The sequence below is a fragment of the Martes martes genome (genome assembly GCF_963455335.1).
Source record: "Martes martes genome assembly, chromosome: 11".
NCBI lineage: Eukaryota > Metazoa > Chordata > Mammalia > Carnivora > Mustelidae > Martes > Martes martes.
Window position 1 is genome coordinate 66,969,159 of NC_137899.1, and position 22,461 is coordinate 66,991,619.

A 22,461-nucleotide genomic window follows, 5' to 3' on the forward strand; every position below is an offset into this window, starting at 1 on the left:
CAGAATTTTACTATCATCCAAATTTAGGATGTTAACGCACTGATGTAATATGATCATTACTAGAATATGATTCCTGGACATCTGAAGGTTGAAATAGTTTTCAGGTATTAAGTGTATTTAGATTCAACCTGATTTTTTTTTTTTTTTGGTGTAATAACTATTTTCTTCAGAAACAGGTTGACTAGTGCCTAAATGAAATTATTTAAGGAACCATTAGATAAGTTCTTTGTTTCTGTGGTTACTTTGCAAGAGTGTTTCTACTTCTAAACCAGCATTCTTTACAGCATTAATTCTCAATGTAGAAAAAAATACCTGCACTGGAATCACTGGGGTGTGTTGAAAATGCAGATTTCTAGTCTTAACACTCAAAGATTCTAATTCAGTATGTCTGGGTGAGGTCCAGTATTCTGTATTTTGAGCAAGCTCTTTTGGTGATTTGTATGAAGACTAACATTTGAGAAACCACTGCTTTATAGGAATTGAGGAGGCTTACTGTGGTCTTAAAGCCCTTTAAGTCCTTATCTACCTGCTTTCTTTCCACTTGTCTCAGCTTTCTGAACTTGGAATGAGGAGACCGGTTCAATCCTGGTTCTTCCAATATTCTCGCTAATGATCTTGGGCAAGTGACTTACACTCTGCGACTCTTTGTTCACCTGTACAGTGAGGACAGTGATGTTTTCCTTGCCTTGTTTCTTCATGCTTATGGGTAGTGAAAGATGAGTTGATAAATAAGATAGAATATGTCCATTGTAAAGCTCAACACAACTATAAACTTGTAGCACTTTTTTTTCCCCTCTTCCCAAAATTATTGTCTTGGGTCACTGGCCTTTAGGGTGGCAAGTCCTACAGAAGGAGAAATCCTAGACAGCACTTTCCAGGTGGTATTCTGAATTTATACCATAAGAACTCAGTGCTTATTAACATTAGAAGGCCTGGGTGAAACATACTTCTGTTCCTGATATCTTAAACAGCTTTATTTTACATATTGTGCTGTGATTTAGCTCCAAAGGCGCCATGAGCAAATGAAAAAGAATTTGGAAGCACAGCACAAAGAATTAGAGGAAAAACGTCGTCAGTTTGAAGACGAGAAAGCAAACTGGGAAGCCCAGCAACGTATTTTAGAACAACAGAACTCTTCCAGGTAATTAATATCAGATTCCTAAGAAATATGTATATTAATGTTTTAAGGAATTATTATCTTGTTTATTTTTTTATTTTTAAAGATCTTATTTATTTATTAGAGAGATCACAAGTAGGCAGAGAGGCAGGCAGAGAGAGGGGAGAAGCAGGCTTCCTGCTGAGCAGAGAGCCCAATGCGGGGCTCGATCCCAGGACCCTGAGATCATGATCTGAGCCGAGGCAGAGGCTTAATCCACTGAGCCACCCAGGCGCCCTGTCTTGTTTATTTTAAAAGACCTTACTCAGGGTGCCTGGGGGGCTCAGTCAGTTAAATGCCTGCCTTCTGCTCAGGTCATGATCCTGGATGGAGTCCTGCTTTAGACTCCCTTGGCTCCTGAGCACTTGCTCTCTCTCAAATAAATAAATACTAAATAAATAAATAAAGACCTCACCCATTGTCACCCAAGCACAGTTAATTTCATGGATGAATATTTTTAATAGATGGATGCAATCTGTTTACTCTAACAGTATTTCTTTTCATTACAAATATTTTCCATGACATAACAGGCTTCATAATTATGATTTCATAGCTTCATAGCATTCTCCCTAAGTGACTTACCATAATCAATTTCTTATCTCTCCCTTCAAGTATTGGACAAAATAGTTGTGTTCGATCATTGGCAAGCATAGAAAACACTCTTACAAAGATCTTTTATACATTTAGGGGTATGTTTTACCCCTAGTTGTACTGAATTATTTCTTTAGGATAAAAGTTACTTCTTAAGATAAAATTTTGGGTATCTAATTCCAAATACAGCTAATCAGTTACTTGTTCTTAGTTTACACAAAACTCAGTAATATTTGTACCTTGACTTGTTCTTTTTCTTGTTAGTCCCATTAAAAACTGAAAACTTGTATCCCTATAAGAATTCTACAGTTTACCCTCACTGCTAAATATTTTCAGGGTTAGATATTTGTTCTGTAACATTGTCCTTCTATTAACTTTTCCCCTGCAAAGAGGAAAATCTATTGGTAAAAGCAAACATAATGCAAAATTCAAATGGCAGTAAAAGAAAAGGATACTGTATTTGATGTCAGTTGATATTTTTCATTTTGCACTATTTCATTTGGAAAGAATTGTTCTCATGCATTAAAAATGGGTTTTTGTCCTGTTTTTACTGTTTATCCTGAAATTTGGTCAAATATTTGATTGTCTGTTACAGATTTGCATTGTCCTCATTATTCACTTCTAAACTTTATTTTTTTTTTATTTTTTTAAGTTTTATTTCTTTATTTACTTTTGAGAAAGAGAGCAGGGGGAGGGGAGGGCAGGGGGAGGGAGAGAATCTTAAGCAGGCTCCACAGCCAGTGCAGAGCCCAACATGGAGCTCAGTCTCACAACCTGAGATCAAGACCTGAGCCACCCCTTTTAATTTTTTAAATAAAAAAGTAGTGTTGGAAAAATCTAACACAGTTGTAGCTGGATTAGCCATTGATACTATCATGTATTGTCTGTAACGTTTATAACGTGGCTACTCATTTTGATTATTTTCCTTTAACCATTTAGAACCTTGGAAAAGAACAAGAAGAAAGGGAAGATCTTTTAAACCCTCTATTGACCACCAGTTACGTATTAGTTGCCAATATGCCAGCTTGGACATCAGTGTTTGTTGGATCCGTTTGACCAATTTGCACCAGTTTTATCCTTAATGATGGATTTAACAGCATGACAAAATTATTATTTTTTTGTTCTTGATGGAGATTAAGATGCCTTGAATTGTCTAGGGTGTTGTGTACTTAGAAACTAACAGCTCTAAGTACCTTTCCTACATTTTCTTTTTGTTTTTGTTTTTTTTTTGTTTTTTGTTTTGTTTCGGTGTTTTTCTTTTTTTTTTTTAATTAAACAGATGTCTTCAATTTAATGCAAGAAAACATTTTACTGTTGTACAATCATGTTCTGGTGGTTTGATTGTTTACAGGATATTCCAAAATAAAAGGACTCTGGAAGGTATTCATTGAGGATAAATTGCCATAATATGATGCAAACTTTGCTTCTCTATGATAATTATAATACAAAGGTTCCATTCAGTACAGCGTATACAATAATGTAATTTAGTCTAACACAGTTGACCCTATTTTTTGACACTTCCATTGTTTAAAAATACACATGGAAAAAAAAATCCTATATGCTTACAATGCACCTAGAGCTTTTTTATAACAACCTTTTTTTGTTTATTTGTTTGTTTTGGATTCTTTAAATATATGTTATTCTCATTTAGTGCCCTCTTTAGCCAGAATCTCGTTACTGCTTCATTTTTTAATAACATTTTATTTAGGTATTTTCCATATATTGGCCCTGCTAAAATAGAATATAGCATCTTTCATATGGTAGAAACCAACAAGGAAACTTTCCTTTAATTCCCTTTTTACACTTTATGGTAAGTAGCAGGGGGAAAAATGCATTTATAGATCATTTCTAGGCAAAATTGTGAAGCTAACGACCAACCTATTTCTACCTATGTGCCGTCTCTTTATTTTACTAGAAATGGGAATCATGGCCTCTTGAAAAGAAAAAAAGTCACCATTCTGCATTTAGCTGTATTCATATATTGCATTTCTGTATTTTTTTTGTTTGTATTGTAAAAAATTCACATAATAAACAATGTTGTGATGTAATAGAGTGTGGACTCTTAAATATTTTAAAGCTGATACACAAAACTAGAATATATTTGGGTAGAAACTTTTCAACTTGAATTTGCCTCCTCCACAATTGTAATTCATCTTTTCTCTTGCATGTTTATTTCATTTGGAATGATTATGTATTGATTTTCTAATTTATGAGATATATAGTATCTCTACTCATTACTATCTCATTAATATGTTATTCCTCTGAGAAAAATCCCAATTCATTCACCTTAGGTAAACTCTCATGTCCCTGGAAACTGAAACTTTTAACTGGAAAGAAAGTGGTATAATTTCACTAGGTCAAATGATACAGATTTTAACATAATGCTATATGGCATTTTAAGTACAATTAATACAACCAAGTTCATTACCATAAAAAGTTTCACTATGTTTGTTACATTTTAAAATTAATGATCCATGCAGAAGGAAGTAAGTGCTAATTCTTATTTTTGTTGGCTTCATACGCTGAAGGATTTAAGCAAGTTAGTATGCTTGAAAGATCCTTAATGCTTTTCAAAGATACATAGATCCAAAATGTAAAACATAGATTATTCATGTTACATAATCTTGACTTTAAGTATAAGTTCACCCCGGGGTTGCTGTATTTAAAGTAGATCTCATGAGGCATTAAAAGCACAATTTAGGAATACCACAGTAAATATTTATTCTTATTTGATGGCTATCACTAGTTCAAAATTGTCTTGGAAAAGTTTTGTTAATCCTAAAATGCCTTCTGCTATTGGAGAACGCTAACATGGTATTTTAAAAAATAAATTGCTGGTTCATCCAAGACAGGTATTCCAGAATAGCTATAGGTAAAATATGTAGGGTTCCCCCCCCCATTTGTTTTGCTTCCTGTGTTAAGAAAGATTGAGTTAACACCTGTAACCAGAAGAATTTGGTTTTAGGGAGTTGACAACCTATTGACTTTGGAGAATGCAAAATGAAAAACTTTGTATAGACCACCTGCCTAACTAGTGAAGTATTACTCCTAGAAACAGGTCCTCATAGTTACCATTTAAAAATTCTGTATATTGTGATAAGTTTGTAAGTCATTTTTATTCTACTATGCTAGTAAAAATTTGCACAAATCCTTATCTGTGTCATACCTAAGGTTTTACCTGAATTTGAAATGGGTCTTCTGATTGTTGACTCTAGGCTTCTCAAGCATATTGAGGGCTGTTTTTGCTGTATGGCCTATGAATTTCTGAGAACTGCTTTATGATTACTCATAATACATATAACATTCAGGAAGGCATAAGGAAAGGCCAGCTTGTAAACAGAAAAGCAATGCCTACTCTCCATTGTCTAGAGGCATTATGTGACTGAAGCAACTTGGTAACCACTGTCTTTAAGTATGCAGGGTTGACCAAGTCAGCTACAGTCCACTGACTGGTTTGGGCACCACAATGATAGAGCTTTACTGCCACCTTGTGGGATGAGATCTACTTGTCTTGTTCTCAAGTTCACAAGTAATACCCAGGGAAGTTGATAAAATGAATTGATTGGATGTACGGCTTATTTCTATGTAGCTTAGGTCATACTCTTAAAAGCTGAAGAGATACATACATACAGGCTCCTGCCTCTTAGACTCATTCATTTGGTGTCACTCTACCACCTGCATATTCTGAGAACCTCCCCTCCTCCCCGCCCCACCTTTTGTGCCTTTTATCCTCTTGGAGAAACTGACCTAGTAATGTGGAGGTAGGTGTATAGTAGGTGAGGGAAAAGCAAGAGGAAAGTATATAAGATGGCCTGATAATGCAGCAAGAGCAGAATGTTGACATAGTAAGTCATCTAGATCACTATTTCCAAACTTTATCCTGTTTCCTTATTAAATATTTTTCAGCATGTATCCATAATTGCAATTGTATAATAAATTGTATGCATGTACTACTATGTTACTGTGAACATTATGAAACAGACTTTTAAAGTGGGGGAAAAAAGTTTAGCGCTCTTAAGCCCCAGTGAATTATCTGGCTCATTCCACTTTGGAAGCCATTGATTTAGGTAGTGTATAGATCATTAATAATTTTGTTGACTCCCCAAGGATGTCCTAATGAAGACTGCTGTGGTATCCTATTTGATGTGAAAGGAAAAATTGTCTGCCACTCCAGTAAATTAAAGTCTTTTCTAATAAAAACCTTGCAAATGTAAACAAAAGTCCCTGTGTTTCATTCAGGATATTTTCCCTGCCCTTTGTAATAATAACAATTATTCGTGTATTGAACACTATGTTCCAGATGGTAAGTTAACTAGTTTTTGTGTGTTATCTTCATTTAACCCTTAATAGATACCAGTATCATCCTTTTACAGACTGGAAACAGGCTTGGAGATGTTTAGTGACTTACCTAGGAGAAAAGTGGTAACTGGCAGAGCTGGGTTTGAACCAGTCATGGTGATGACGTCAGGGCCTATGTGCTTCAGTCTTATGCCATACGGCCACTTGGAGTGTGCTAGAAAACCCTGAACACACTAATCTGTTCAAATCCCATCTCTGTGAAATGGGCATACTACTTTCCTTTCTGAACAGTTGTTTCTTCAGGTATAAATTAGGGCCCATATCTCCCTTGCTGGTTCAGAGTGAAGACTGGTCATGTGAAGGTATCTGGACCTTGAGAGATTATCCTTGAATGTTGATAGAAGCAGTGATGCTGGGCCCATGACAAAGAGTATTGTTTCTCCCCAAGTTTAAATGATGGTGCATTTTTAGTAAGTTTGCATGGTGCTTTGATAAGTCTCTAGACCTGCTTCTTTGTAGACATAGAAAGCCTTTTGGAGTTACTAAGTGAAGTATGTTTTGACAATAGGTACACCGTGGAAATAAGGCAATTTTGGTAAAAAGTGGGTTTTCTACAGTGCCAGTAATGGGAGTTATAAAATATGTCATTCTTTGCAAGTAATGCTGAGATGGTTTATCAGAGTATCTCATCTCTGACATGGCTGAAAAAAATTGGTTCTTTTCAAGCAAATTGGGTCCCATGATTTGGGATTAATCCATAGAATGTTCAAAGTTTAGTGTCAGCTGTTTTCAATAGAAAATAAGGGTTGACAATTTCCTGTGTTCTTTAGAAGCCTTTCAAAGCTTCACAGGAAGAATGAAGACTATTCTTGGCTTGAACATTTGCCCCATGGAGTGCTTGGCCCAGCCAAACAGCCTTGTATTAGCAAAGGAGGGTCAAGTAAAAGGGGAGCTTGTTCTGTGCCAGGCTCTCAAAGGGTAGGCTGAAACACCCTTGGCCACACAGAACCACTGTTTAAGGTGCAGTATTTGGACCTGCTGAAATCTAAAGCCATTCAGGCTTTCTGAAATCCTTTGGGACAGGGAAAGGCAGTAGTTGACACTTAAGAATAGGTGGGAGTTAATGTGGGAATAGTTAGACACTGCCAACAAGTGTCTGTTCTTGCTCTCTTTAAACTGGGCCTGCTTAGGGGCACCTGGGTGGCTCAGTGGGTTAAAGCCTCTGCCTTCGGCTCAGGTCATGATCCCAGGGTCCTGGGATCGAGCCCCACGTCAGGCTCTCTCCTCCACGAGGAGCCTGCTTCCCTTCCTCTCTCTCTCTCTGCATGCCTCTCTGCCTACTTGTGATCTCTATCAAATAAATAAATAAAATCTTTAAAGTGGGCCTGCTTAGAAAATTGGACAGCTATATGTAGAAGAATGAAACTCGACCATTCTCTTACACCGTACACAAAGATAAACTTGAAATGGATAAAAGACCTCAACGTGAGACAGGAATCCATCAGAATCCTAGAGGAGAACATAGGCAGTAACCTCTTCAATATCAGCCACAGCAACTTCTTTCAAGATATGTCTCCAAAGGCAAAGGAAACAAAAGCGAAAATGAACTTTTGGGACTTCATCAAGATCAAAAGCTTCTGCACAGCAAAGGAAACAGTCAACAAAACAAAGAGGCAACCCACAGAATGGGAGAAGATATTTGCAAATGACAATACAGACAAAAGGTTGATATCCAGGATCTATAAAGAACTTCTCAAACTCAACACACACAAAACAGATAATCATATCAAAAAATGGGCAGAAGATATGAACAGACACTTCTCCAATGAAGACATACAAATGGCTATCAGACACATGAAAAAATGTTCATCATCACTAGCCATCAGGGAGATTCAGATTAAAACCACATTGAGATACCACCTTACACCAGTTAGAATGGCCAAAATTAGCAAGACAGGAAACAACGTGTGTTGGAGAGGATGTGGAGAAAGGGGAACCCTCTTACACTGTTGGTGGGAATGCAAACTGGTGCAGCCACTTTGGAGAACAGTGTGGAGATTCCTTAAGAAATAAAAAATAGAGCTTCCCTATGACCCTGCAATTGCACTACTGGGTATTTACCCTAAAGATACAGATGTAGTGAAAAGAAGGGCCATCTGTACCCCAATGTTTATAGCAGCAATGGCCACAGTCACCAAACTGTGGAAAGAACCAAGATGCCCTTCAACGGACGAATGGATAAGGAAGATGTGGTCCATATACACTATGGAGTATTATGCCTCCATCAGAAAGGATGAATACCCAACTTTTGTATCAACATGGACGGGACTGGAAGAGATTATGCTAAGTGAAAGAAGTCAAGCAGAGAAAGTCAATTATCATATGGTTTCACTTATTTGTGGAGCATAACAAATAACATGGAGGACATGGGGAGATGGAGAGGAGAAGGGAGTTGAGGGAAATTGGAAGGGGAGATGAACCATGAGAGACTATGGACTCTGAAAAACAACCTGAGGGTTTTGAAGGGGCGGGGGGTGGGAGGTTGGGGGAGCCAGGTGGTGGGTATTATGGAGGGCACACATTACATGGAGCACTGGGTGTGGTGCAAAAACAATGAATTCTGTTACACTGAAAAGAAAAGGAAAAAAAAAAGTGGGCCTGCTTAGCTTCCTAGCTTTCAGGTGTGTTGCAAGGCACAATAGTTCGTGCTGGATATTAACAAGGAAATGGACCCCCAAGTTCCCCTGGGATGGGGGTAGGGGTGAGGGTCTGGTTCTCACCAAAGTGTGGAGAACTGAACTGACTTGGTCTAGAAAGGGCTTACAACTTTTCTTTTCCTCATTTAATTCCAGTGTCTTTGAATTTCACTGGTCTCTTTCATATTTAAATACATGCTCTGCTAGACTTGCAGGCACAGAAAAGTTCCCTGTATTTTGGATAAGCCAGTGATTTAAGCAGCTTGGCAAGTGGTGGGTGAAATGATGGGTGCACTTGGCACACAGTCCTTGGTGTTAATGTGAACTTTCCCCCCCTGCTCAGAAGTCAAGGAATCTGTATTTTGTCCAGTAGTAGTGGAGAGAACTCTCAATTTTGTCTCTCATGTGATTATATAAATCTATGGCTTAGCGTGGTTACTTAAAAAAAAAAAAAGGTCTTTCACCTAGACACCAAAATAAGATCTCCCTGAGACCTTAGTGTTGCTGGGTAGAGGTGCCAGGAACTCAGGTTGGCATTTTCTTTCCCTAAGTTCCACTTCATTAGTGCCTAATTAGACCCCATCCCTCAGAGTTAGGTGCTTGGAATGGAAGATGGAGTAGAGGTTACTGAGGCAAGCTCTCCTTCTGTGATCTCTGCATTCAGATGGGGTTGCATTCAGATGGGGTTGACATTATATATATATATATATATATATATATATATATATATATATATATATATATTTTACCTAATGCCTTGAAGAGGAGATGGGCTTTTTCTCCAACTTGTTCTGTGAGAACAGATGGACTCATCCTACCAAATGAGAATATTGTGATAATATTCAAACTAGGAAGAATACCTGTTTATCAAATGGGAAATTCAGCTGGGAATCCGAGGGAAGGAAAGGAAACCAGAGAAGAGTGCGGCGACAAGCCTATTGAGTGCCTGCTATGTGCCAGACACACCAAGTTCACACAGATTGTCAGTTAAAGCACGATAGAATTCTATGATTTGCCTATTTAACCCCTTTTAAAAAAACAAGCAGACTAGGGGTGCCTGGCTGGATTAGTCGGTAGAGCATGTAACTCTGGATCTCAGTGTTGTGAGTTTGAGCTCCATGTTGGGTGTAGACATTACTTATAAAAAGATGTTTAAAAAATATGGGGCTCCTGAGTGGCACAGTTGGTTGAGCGATTCTTGGTTTCGGCTCAGGTCATGATCTTGGGGTAGTGGCATCAAGCTCTGCACTCAGCAGGGAGTCTGCTTGAGATTCTCTCCCTCTGCCCTTCCCCGCCCCACCTCCTCACAGTCTCTCAAATATTTAATAAATAAAATAAATTTTAAAAAGCAGATTAAAATTTCACTATATGGTTATATAACATTTGTATTAGCTATTGCTACATGCGAAGCAACAAATGCCTTAGTAACAACTATTGTTAAACTGTAATATCATTTGTCATCTTAGTTTTTGTAGGCCAGAAATTGACAGGGTGGTTCTGCCCGGAGAGCAGCATTAAAGATGCTTGACTGGGCCTGGAGGGCCTCCTCCCAGGAGAGCTCACTCAGATCCTAGGCAAGCCGACATCAGGAGACCTCAGCCCCTTCTTCCATGGACGTCTCCAGGGAGCTGCTTGAGTGTCCTTTTGACATGGTGGCTGGCTTGGCCCCAGAACAAGTGATCTAAGAGCGAGCAAGGTACAAGCCCCAATGTCTTTCATCACCTGGCCTTGGAAGCCACACAATGTTACTTCCACAATATATTTTTGCAGCTCAGCCCTGTTCAGTTTGATAGGCAGCTGTACAAGAGCTGGAGTATGAGGAGGCTGCTACCACATTTCATCCACTTTCTGGGGAACAGATGATTTTTCATTTTTACAAATAATGCTGCAGTGAGCATTTCTGTATACATCTTCTTGCCTAAATATACAAGAGTTTCTACAGGCTTAGGTATCAACATGAATAAAGCCAGCAAATCTGTGGCTTTGAGCTTCCTAAGCCTCTGTCAAGGTTTCTGGAAGGCGTCATGTAGAATGAGTTATCCCTTGCCCCCTCCTCACTCAGACCAGATGTCCCCATATGCCCAACCCACAGCCTTCGGTAATCTCAGGCTCATATCTTTACAGTCTATTCTTGACCAGAGAAGAGAGCAAGATCTCTCCCCCTGCCTTAGAGTTTTTCAAACCTCAGAGAAGAACTGCAATGACCCAATATGGCAACTGGCACAGATGTGGTCACTGAGAGGACCGCATGAGCCAGAGAGCACCTCTGCTCCCTCCAAACCTTGTCTCCCCCTAGGGATTGTGGGTAAATAAGGTGCCAAGGCTGCAGCCAATATGGGCCTTTGAATCAGTTTAATTCACCCCCACCCCACACTGCAGTTCTGGGCCATCTGGGGCTTTGCCTACTCTACAACCTTCTTTCCCACACCCAGGCGGCCCCTAAACCTTGGCCCTCATGAGACTGCACCTCTCTCCCTTCCCCCTGGCAGCCTGTCCTGGATGTCAGTTTACACTAGCCTCTACTCCGTGGGTCCTGGATGCACCCAGAGCTCACATCCCAGCCCCAACCCTATCCCCAACCCTACCAAGGCTGGATTCCTACTGGTACCCCCAACTGACTGTCAAATAGCTCCTTCCTATTTATCGATTTTTTTTTCATGAACTTTTAAAATTTATAATTTTTGCAAAAGGCACTTTTTTCTGAACTATTTCTGAGTCATTTGTAGCTCCATGCCCCTTGTATTAAATATGTAGGTGTGTATTTTCAAGAAACAAGGAAATTCCCTTATAATAACAGTACAATAGTAAAAATTTGGTGAAATTTAATGAGCTTTTAATATGATGAAAAACATTTAAATATCCTTTTGCTACCTCATCTTCCAATATATATTTATGTATTCATATTTACATAGACTGCATTATGGCCCAAAGCCCCCAGTTCTGGCTGTTGTGCTTGCATTTTCCTCAACATAAATTTAAAGGGGATCACTCCAGTGTCCCAGGGCCTGGACCCCTCCGGCACCAGTAAACGTTGCAGATTGATTGCATGAAATCAGTGGCAGTATTGACATCAGAGTTCAGGGCCAGGCTCCCAGTTCATTTCTCTGTACACCATGTGGGGGCAAAGTCATTCTTTCCCATTCATTGATTCATGAATTCATTGATTCATTGATTCATTCGTTCAATGATTCATTCCATCCACCTTCTCTGAGCACCAAGTACTATGCGCGGGGCAGCTGGGAGACATGGGGTGTGCATATGCCCCCTCTGCACGGGACAGAGGTGCCTGATGCTCCTGTCCTCTAGGAACCTGTGGCCTCTGATACAAACAGGTATGAAGCACGATGAGGGGACACTCTTAGCGTCTGGCCACAGGGAAAATTGGATGTGGTCAACGTTTGCTCCTGTGTGAGGGTCCCGTAATGGCGGAGACCCTCAGGCTCCCTTCCCCACGCGGCGCTGGGCTCGGCCTTGGCCCCAGATGTCCCCAGCCCCGCGCTGAGACCTCTGCTTGCGACTGGGCGGGGGGGGGGGGGGGGGGGGGGGAATTGGAATCCCGCCGCCATCTCCGGCGGGGCTGGGGTTTGGGGGGGTGCGGGTGGGAAGTCGGTCGGAGGATTAGAGAAGCGGCAGGGGGTGCCCCCAGGCCTGCCCCGCGCTTGCCGAAGACGGGCTCCCCTGCGCCCCCTGGCGGTCGTGGATGCCTGCGCAGGGCCGGGCTCCCCACGCGTGTAGCCTGGAGACTCCATCCCCTGCACGCGTCCACGCCCGGTCCCTCCCCGCCTCCGTCTCTTGGGGTGAACGGGGGCTGGGATCTATGGGAACAGCCCCTGCTTTGCAACCACGGGCCGCCATTCCAGCGTCGACGGCAGGTGGTGGCCATTGGGACAGAAGGTGGCAGCATCTCCACGCGGGCTGGGACCGGCGCCGGAAAGGGACTTTCCTAGGAGCGGCCCTGAGTGAGGGCCTCCCCTAGATTCCACACCACTGCACAGTCGGGTTTTATTTTGCTTCAGAAATACTTCAGGACCTTCTGTTACTTTTATTTATTTAGGAAGAGTTTTAAGAACGTCGCCAAAGTCACTTAGACTCTTGAAACAGAACATTACAACCCAAGAAAACGTCAGTGGTGTTGCCATTCTTCAAAAAGTTAAACATAAAATTACTATATGACTCAGCCTCTGGGTCATATCCTCGGAGACTTCCACTTCTGGGCACGTACTCGAAAGACGTGAAGGCAAGTCTCAGGCAGACACTTGCACACTCTTGTTCACAGCCTTGTATTCACAACAACTGAAAGGTGGAAGCTTCCCAAGCATTGGGCACACACGTGTGGACAAAGTGTGGTCTGTACCTGCCGTGGAAGACTATGCAGCCCAAGAAAGAGGAAATTCTGACACTGCTGACCGTGCTACAACAGGGGTGATTTAACTTCGAGCGGCATTATGCCAAGTGAAAAAAGCCAGACAGCAGACTCCAAAGGACAAATGTTACAAGATTCCATCTTGTAGAACCATCTAGAACAGGCAAAAGCAGAGGAGCAGAAAGCCAACTAAAGGTTACTAGGTTCTGCGTGGAGGCACTGGGGAGTTCTTGCTTGATGGGTACAGAGTCTCTGCTTGGGGTGTTGAAACTTTTTGAAAATAATGGTGATGTCTGCACAACACTGGGAGCGTCATTAATGTCGCTGAATTGTACAACTCTGAGTTTACCTCTCTTCCTCCCACGGCCAGGGGCAGCACAATGACTGAACCAGTGCCTGGAGTCATGTAAGTGGAAGGGGCAGGCGTTGAGCACGTTGCAAAGCGCACAGATCAGTGTGGGCAGCCTCCCTCCAAGAGGCCCGCAGCCTCGCAGCCTCGGAGAAGCTCTCTCCTAGCCTCACGTCTCCCTGGGAGTGCCACTTGGTGAGTCAGCATTGTTTTGCTTTCCTGGGGGAGAACTGACCTTGGCCTGGGTCTGCTCTGGCTTTTTTCACCTCTGGCCCCAAGCATCCCCGAGACAGACTGTTGTTGAACAAAACGTGGCTGGCTGAAAGCCCAGGTTAACCCAATGGGAGGAGACTAACCCTCTCTCCTACCTCATCTCCATGGACCTTCACCCCACCCCCCTGCAGCCCCTCCCATGCCCTGTCCCTCTGCAGCTCAGGCTCCCTCTCCCCTCCTGTAGAGGTCTCCACCCAGGCCTGTTCTTTCCTCAGAGGCTCTGGGACCCCTGACCCCACACTCTGCCTCACCTCTTTCCCTCCCCCGCCCCGTGTGCATTGCCCAAAAGGCACATCAAACGTTCACTTATGTCTCCAAACACTGGGGAGGGCAAGAGTTGGAAATTTGAAATTTAAAAAAATGGCATCAAATGACTTACTATGGGAAGCCAGGATTTGTTGGAGTCCTGGATTTTGTTGTACTGGTTTGCAGTTTTAAGTTACTTTTATTTTGAACCACGTGGGCGGTTGGTCGAGGCGCTAGTCTTTGAGGGCTTATATCCTGTCTGGCATCTTGAACTGGCCCTGCCCGGCCCACCACGAAGGCCATTCTTCTCCCTCCAGCTTCTCACTTACTCTCATGGGGTCTCCCCGTTCGTGGTATCGCAGGGGAGGCCAGGCCAAGGAAGAGCTGGGAGGGCAGGAGGTGGAAGGAGACTTCAGCCTGCCCCGGGGGAGTTTGCTGTCTGTGTAGTGTGTGTGGGGCGGTCCAGCTGCCCAGTGGAAATGCTTAGGAGCGATGAGACTGAAGGAGGGAGTGAGGGAGCAGCTGGGGTTGAGGCCAGCATGGAGAGGAGGACAAGCACCCTCGTGGTGCCCATTTGGGGCCCTGACCAAAGACAAGAGGGCATCTGCTTCCTGATGGCTGGGGAGGGGCAGACACCAATGGGAGTCTCCTGGGAGTATCAGGTTGGCTGGGGAAAGCGGGCACTGGGATTAGGTTTCCCCAGTGACCTCACCATGTCCTCCGTGGATGAGTGGACCTCTCTGGAAAATGGGTTTGATGGCTCTCAGGTGCCCCTTCTGGAGTTGTGACAGCACACAGTGGGCCTATCACAGGGGTATTTTGAGTTGGACACTTGAAAAGCCTGTTGGCATTGCCTAGCAGGTGGCTCAGTTATGGGAATGGGTGTGTCGGTGGAGGCCCTTACCTGTGCCCTGCCCACTTCTCTGAAGAAGGTTAAAGGAGAGGGAGCAAGTCTGTACCAGCATCTTCCCCCCCCCCCGCGCCCCCTGCCGGAGGATTGGGAACACATCTCCCAGAGGGCACCGGGGAGGCGCTGCCCCAGCATCAGGCCCCTTTGCAGACTAACCTCTGGCTTCAGCAGCTGCAGCGGCACTAAGTTCCTCGGACTATATTGACCTTTTTGGATTTTAAGAATCCAAAGGGCTTCATTTTCTTCCTCTGTCAGAAGGGAGCCATAGCTTTCTGACCCGAAGCTTAAAGAACCCTTGTGCTAAAAGGGGCAGCAGATGAGAAATGCTTTCCCTGTGTCCGAGGCTGCCGGCCCACAGTCATTGGCATTCCCACAGTGAAGAAACGTGCCGCGTTGCCCCTTGACAAGTGGATTCACAAGTCTGTACTTTGGAATGAATCTCCCGTAGATGGAAACATGCGCAGATGAGTGATGCTTCCTGCTTTTGCAAGTCAGCACAGCCAAGGGGCCGCGGATGGCAGAGCAACCAACTAGTCTGGCCTCTGAAGAAGTGAGAACCCGGAGCCAAAGTCAAACCTGGCCCGTGGAAGGCCTCCAGGCATCTGGGAGTCTCTCTTGTGGGTGTGCGCCAGTTCATGTCAGGGGAAGTTTGTCATACCCACTCTTGGGCCTTCCCTTCACTCTTGGTTCTATCACCAAAGAGAAAGGACCCCCTGAAAGTGAGAGGAGGAAGAAGTAGTAAACCGATTTTCTCGTGGCTGAACTTTTGTCAGCCTTTTGCGAAAGAGCACAGCCCTATTCATCCCCAGGAAGCCAGTGAGGCCAACGCAGCACAAGACACGGCAGGATGAATTTCTGGAGCTTCGGCAGAGCTGGGTTTGGAATGCATCCCTTGGGGGGTCAGACAGAAGGTGCTAGAAGGATCAGCAAGGCCTAGCTTGCATACAGCATCGTCCTTAGCTTTAACAAGAGGAAGGCTTTGCAGATGGAATGCAGTTTTCTAAAAGGCATCGGGTTAGCAAAGTCCATTCAGGCCAGAATATTTCCACGGATCTCAGACCCGTGCATCAGGCAGGGGCCTATTCTGGCCCTACTGACCGACCCTGAGCGAGCTCCCTTCTGCTGTCCCGGACGCCTCCTGTGGAGAATGGAGACTCTTGTCTGTACCTTGCAGTGTCCTTGGGAAGATAAAATGCTTCTATCAAGTGCCTGGCAAAGCGTCTTAGACACAGTAAGTGCTCAGTGAACATCAGCGTAGCGGGATGGTAGCTGAAAGGTTGAGAGATTTCAGTTGTTTAGTTTTGTGGGTGTTTTCTTTAAGTAATTCCTTGTTCATCCTTGAAGGTTGGGGGCAGAGTGGGCTCGTGGCTGGTGAGGAGACAATGAAAGGTGTTTTTCTACTTGCAGGGAGAGACTTTACTGTTCTTAAGATCTTGACCTCCTTTACATATGGAAAAACTTCGTAGTTTTAAGGCTGTTGCCCTTTATGGCCCCAAGAAGCAGAATGAACGTGTTGCATTTTGGAGGCTCGGAAAGGGCGCTGAGCCTGACATTCAGCCCCCAAGGACTGGGAAGAACAGTGGTGAGCTCACCTGTGGGTGGGGAGAGGGCTGCAGGGATCCTCCTCGGCAGGGCCCTGCCAGACAGAGGGAGGAGGCCAGTGAATGTGCGCTGTGGGGTGAGACTGCAGCGTGGCCCAGGCAGGGGGAGCCACAGTGACCCGGACACCTGGAGGACATTTTCAGGGTGATGGGCCCCCACTCCCACCCAGAGATGTGGATCCAAAGGAGGAGTCCTAAAATGTCTGATGTTAAACACATCCTGGTCTTAGTGGGTGGTTCCTAACAAATCAGAGGGGAAACATCTGACATCATCTGCATCTCGAGGTGAATAATTCCGTGTGAATGAGGCACAAAGATACCGTGGGTCACATGTGCTTGGAATCTCAGCAAGCCAGCGCCAGACAATACTCCCCGGGTCTTTTTTACCTGGTGGTTTCTGTTCTCTTGACATCAAACTGATAGAGGCCTGATGATCAACAAACCATACCCACCCAGCGACAACACAGGGCTTAGGGGGCAAGGAAGAAGAAGAACCCAATACCATTACTGTAAATGAAAATGTACCATGTGAACACATGACACATATTTATAAGGACACTCACCCGTTCAGGGATGTGTTCTCATCCTGGTGAAGGAGATGGGCGCGGGGACAGACTGAATCCATAGGGAAAGAGAGTGTCAGGAGAGGGCTGCCTGGCCTGGCAGGGATGCCTGGGTCCTGAGGTCTGAAGGATGACTCGAGCAGTTCTCTGCAGAGGCCGCTCAAAGAGGTGAGAGCCAGGAAAAGTGCTGGGCGTGAACCACGAAGGCTCTGTCCCAGTTGCTGTCAAACCTTCAGGCCATGCATGAAGCCCCAGGGAATTTGCTGGATGCACAGAGAGCTTTCCAGGCTGAGTCTGCCCTTCTGTTCATTTTGAGTGCCCAGTGTTGTCTCGTTGGGACCCTGGTTCCTGGGTGGGTTCCTATGGTCCCCCTGGCAATTTCTCAGGTGCCAATAATCACAAATGGCTTGTGTCTGATGGGGGCTTCCTCCCTGATTTCTTTCAAGAATGACATTGAAAGTAAATTGTTCTACTTAAAGTGTTGGATCCTAACACATCCCACTGGAAAAATTCTCTTTCTCTGTGCTGCCAGAATTCTCCTTCACTAACAGGCTTTGTGGCTTTTCCAGAAGAACCACAGCTGGGGGCCAGGCTGCACCCTGGGGCCATGTCCCAGCTGCTGACCCTTCAGTGACAGGAATTGTCTGTGAACTGTCTTTGTTGGGGAGATGGGGAGTGACTGTCATGCTGGTCGTTGATGCTGGTGACACATGACTTTATCCGAAGAGATGCATTGGAAACTTAGTGCTCTGTCCTCCAAAGAGATCCCAGTCTTTTTGGAGGAAATGTTTAAGTCAATTATGGTATAGGCAGACAATGTAATATTTTGCACCCATGAAAAATCCTACTTTTGAAGCATTCTTATGGGCTTGGGGAAAGGTTCATGTCACAACCATTCTGATAATCCTTACCAGTGCCTCTGCCCCACAACACCAGCTGATGAGAGAGGATCAGAAGCACAAACAGGCCACACCCGAATATACTGGAAATTACTCTTTGGCTGGTTTCCATCCTATAGTAATTGGTCTGCTTTTCAGATCTCATGAGCCAGAAGAGATGGCCCCAGGATCACAGACCTCGCAATTCCCGGAGCTCAGCGGCTCCCGGTCCAGCAGGAAAGGCTTGGCCCCGCAGGCCTTGGCTCATTCCTACTGGGGGCAGTGGGGGGTGGGGGTCAGGGTCACAGTCAGGGCTCAGGGTCGGGGTTCAGGGGCTGGGGGCCTGGCAGATCCAGGACACGCTGCACATGAGGGCCGTTTCTTCCCGCCTCTCACACCAGGTCCTCAGTCATGCCCGAAGCATAGTCACAGGACCCGGGCCTACAGCTTAAAGAGTTCCAGGAAAATTAGACATTTAGGGATATTTGGACACTTGAAAAAGCCCAAGAAAACCAGGCGGCCCCTGCGACCCCCATCTGTATCCTGGGGTGAAGGGCATCAGGAAGCATGGGGCCCAGGACCCGCAGCCTTCCTGAGGTGGAGGGGTCCTCTGCTCCTGTCCCCACTGAAAGTCTCCCCTGTTGATCTCCACAACCAAACTCCAAGTTGGAGGCATTGCCACGTGGGACTGGAAAGAGATGTTGCTGGTGACATTACTGAGCAAGTGCAAGAAACAGCTTTCTAAGCTCCTTGAGATTCAGCCCACGGGAGACTCTCCCTCATGGCGAATGCAAGTGTCCTGCAGACATAATCAAGGAAGGTGGTAACAAAAGAAGGGGGCAGTTTGGGTGGAGTGGTACAGGCACAAGGATGGCCAGAGAGATCACGGAGGTAGAACTGAGCATCCGGAAATGAGCCCTCACGTTTACAGTCACTTGAATTTCAGGAGTGACAAACAGTTCACAGGGGAAGGAACAGTCCTCTCCAGCAATGGTTCTGGAACAGCTGCACATCCACATGCAAGTGCTCGACCCTGTAACTCAAAATGGATCAAGGACCTAAACGTGAGAGCTGAAACTAGAAATCCCTTAGAAGAAAATGCGGGATAAATCCTCATGCCCTTGTATTTGGTAGATACGATGTCAGAGCATGAACAATAACAAAAAATAAATAAATTAGACTAGCAAAGTTTCAAACTTTTCTGCCTCAAAGGACACTATCCAGAAAGAAAAAAAGACAACCCACAGAATGGGAGGAAATAATTGCAAATCATGTATCTGGTAAGGGACTTGTACCTAGAATATGTAAAGAACTCTTACAACTTAATAATAAAAAGACAACCCAATTTAACAAATGGGAAAGGTATCTTAATAATCCTTGTCCAAAGAAGATATACAAAGTCACAGGGAAAATGTTCAACATGACAAGCCTTTAGGGGGATGCAAATCAAAACCACAACCAGATACCAAATCACAATCAGTAGGGTGGCTATTATTAAAAATCAGACAATAACAAGTGTTGGTGAGGAGATGGAAAAGGTGAAAACCTTACACACAGCTATTGGAATGGAAAATGGTGCATTCATTGGAAACAGTCCTAAAGTTCAACATAGGATTACCATTTGACCCAGCAAACCCACTCCTAGGTATATCCCCAAGAGAACTGAAAACATATGTCTACACAAAAACTTGACCATGAATGTTCATAGCAGCATTATTCATAGTAGCCAAAGGTGACAAGAACCCAAATGTCCACCAACTGGTGGATAGCAAAATGTGCTATATCTGTGCAATGAAATATCACTTGTTATAAAAAAAGGAATGAAAAAAAAACCCAAAATAAAAAAAGAATGGAGTTCTAATAACGTGCTAGCTCATGGATGAACCTTGAGAACAACATGTTAAATGAATCCAGTCACAAGAGACCACATATTTTTATGATTCTATTTTTATGAAATGCCTAGAAGAGGCAAATCTGTAGAGTCAGGAAGTAGACTGGTGGGCGGCTGCCTAGGACTGGGAGATGAATGGGGAAGGGGGTGACACATAGGTGGGGGGAGATGATAACTAAAGTGTAGAGGTTTCTTTCTGAAATGATGAACATGTTCTAAAATTAATTGTAACGATGGTGGCCCGGCTCTGAAGATAATATGAACCATTGTATTGTACATTTTAAATGAGTGAATGGTAAGGTGTGTGAATTATATCTCATTAAAGTTGTTACCAAAAAACCTTAGGGACTGCTTAAAGAGTCTTTACTTAAAAAAATTCCCGTATATGTAAGGCATGAATAGCTCTAAGAAGCAAGGGTTACATGTGTAGATTAAAGTCACTTGTCTGTATTCATCGCACGTGTGCGAAGGGGTTGATTCTTGATTTAATCAACTCCTATGTATGAAAACAAGGCAAAAAAAAGGCATAGTCATATATTCTGTCTAAATACCCTCTCCAAGAAGAATGCCACGCCCTCCAGAAAGAGGCCTCCAGGGGTTAGGACGTACATAAATAAAACTATTTCTAGTGACCTCTCCAGTGTGGCTCTTCCAGTGGGATCCATACCTGGGAGCACACTTTCTCCCAGCCCTGAGTGGCCACAGGGGCCTACTTGAGCCCAGGGCCACGGAGAGTGGACTGGAACCCCAGGCCTGGGGACAGGTGACATCAGACGAGGGACCTGGCCTGAGGGTTTCCCGAACATTCGTTCCACTCCCGGGCCACCTGATGCTTCCCTTGAGATGTCGACTGGAAGTTGCCAAGTCTAAGTAAACAATGAGCCAAATATATTTGTGCAGAAATGTAGGGAAGAGGTGAAGCACGGGGCTGCCTTGTGCGTCCAACACAACAAATTCATGGCCCGAGAATGCTTTGTAAGGAAGAAGCAGATCGGGTATTTTGTTTGATGGTCCCGAGCGGAAGGGTGGGGGAAAAGCCATTCAAACTTGCAAGTAATCACTGTTCCCTGGCTTATCAGCATATCCGCTCTGGAACACAGGGCTCCTCCTGGGGGTAGTTTTCATTCCAAATAACAGGGGTCAAAGGGCATAACTTTACTGTGGGGAGACTTGTAGGGAACCCCCACCCCATGACCCAAGTAGATTTTGCTCATTTGTTTGTATTTTAGGAAAAGAACACAATTGTTCCGATCTCCTTAATTTCAACCCCAAATCTCTTCTTCCATCCTGGCTCGTTGGCTGACACGTTCTCTCCAGACCGTTTCATATGTTCACACGTAGCACGTGTAACTGCTCTTCCAGCCACGGGGAGACTTTTCCATCAGTGCCTCTCCTGGGTGCTAATGAATTCACAAGTGTACTCCAGAGCGTAAATGAACTTCTGCATTCCAGATGGATCTGAATTCACATTAAGGTTACCATGGTCAGCCCCAGGGGTCCTGGACTCCCTGGCCGTGGTGCCAGCTGGGCTTCCTCTCCCATTGGTTTAATCAGTGAGCCCGCCTCTAGTGGAGGGCTCGTGCTGCTCCAGGCATCAGGCCCTCGCACATCGTCTAACGCCTTGACTATGAATGCATTTGTTTTATTTATTTGTTTATTTTTAAAGTATCTTCAGCCTCCCTTCTTTTTTTTTTAATTAAAAAAAATATTTTAGAGAGAGAGAACGAGAGAGAGCGCACAAGCAGGGGGAGAGACAGAGGGCCAGGGAGAAGCAGACTCCCCACTGAGTGGGGACCCTGATGCAGGCTGGATCCCAGGACCCTGGAATCATGACTTGAGCCGAAGGCAGACACGTAACTGACTGAGCCCCCGAGGCGCCTCCTATGTATTTATTTTTTAAACAGGTTTTTGTTTTTAAGATTATATTTATTTATTTATTTGAGAGAGAAAGAGAGAGCACAGGTGGGTGGCAGGCAGAAGAGGGAGAAGCAGGCTTCCCACTGAGCAGGGAGCCCGATGTAAGGCTCCATCCCAGGACACTGAGATTATGAACTGAACTGAAAGCAGATGCTTAACCATTTAAGCTACCCAGGCACCGCTAAAACCATTTTTTTTTTAAAAAATCAATGATTATTATTGTGGAATAGTCCTCAAATTACAAAGAAGATAATAAAAACAATAATTCCATTTTCCAGACCTAATTACAGTCTTTTTACATCTGTATCGGGCTTTTTCTATTATTATTAAGACCATATTTTTAGAGCAATTTGAGGTTCACAGCAAAACTGAGGGGAAAGTCCAAATTTCCCCTATACCGCCCTCGCCCCCACACATGCACAGCCTCCGGAGAGGGGACACTTGTTACAACTAACACATCTATCACCACCCGAAGTCCATAGCTCCCATTACAGTTCCCTGTTGGTGTTATTCCTTCTGTGAATTTGGACAAATGTATAGTGACATGTAGCCGTCATTATGAGATCACTCAGAGTATTTCCACTGCCCTAAAAATCCTCTGGGCTCTCCCTATTTCTTCCTCCCTCAGCCCTTCAAACCCTGGCAATCACTGCTCTTTTTACTGTTTTCATAGTTTTTGCCTTTCCCAGAAGGTCGTTGAGTTGGAATCACACAGTATGTAGTCTTTT

At 44.2% G+C, this 22,461-nt stretch overlaps 1 protein-coding gene across 1 annotated transcript in view; it reads left to right on the top strand.

Annotated features, from left to right (window-relative positions):
* SEPTIN7 (septin 7) overlaps window positions 1-5,959 on the top strand; it is a gene marked incomplete at its 5' end in the record, with an annotated part of 112,623 nt that extends 106,664 nt beyond the window's left edge. Inside the window, 2 exon segments of the mRNA XM_080817990.1 lie at window positions 1,002-1,141; window positions 2,687-5,959. Coding sequence (XP_080674116.1) covers window positions 1,002-1,141; window positions 2,687-2,726 — 180 coding nt within the window. The 3' untranslated portion in view covers window positions 2,727-5,959.
* Between the last annotated feature and the right edge of the window lie 16,502 nt (window positions 5,960-22,461).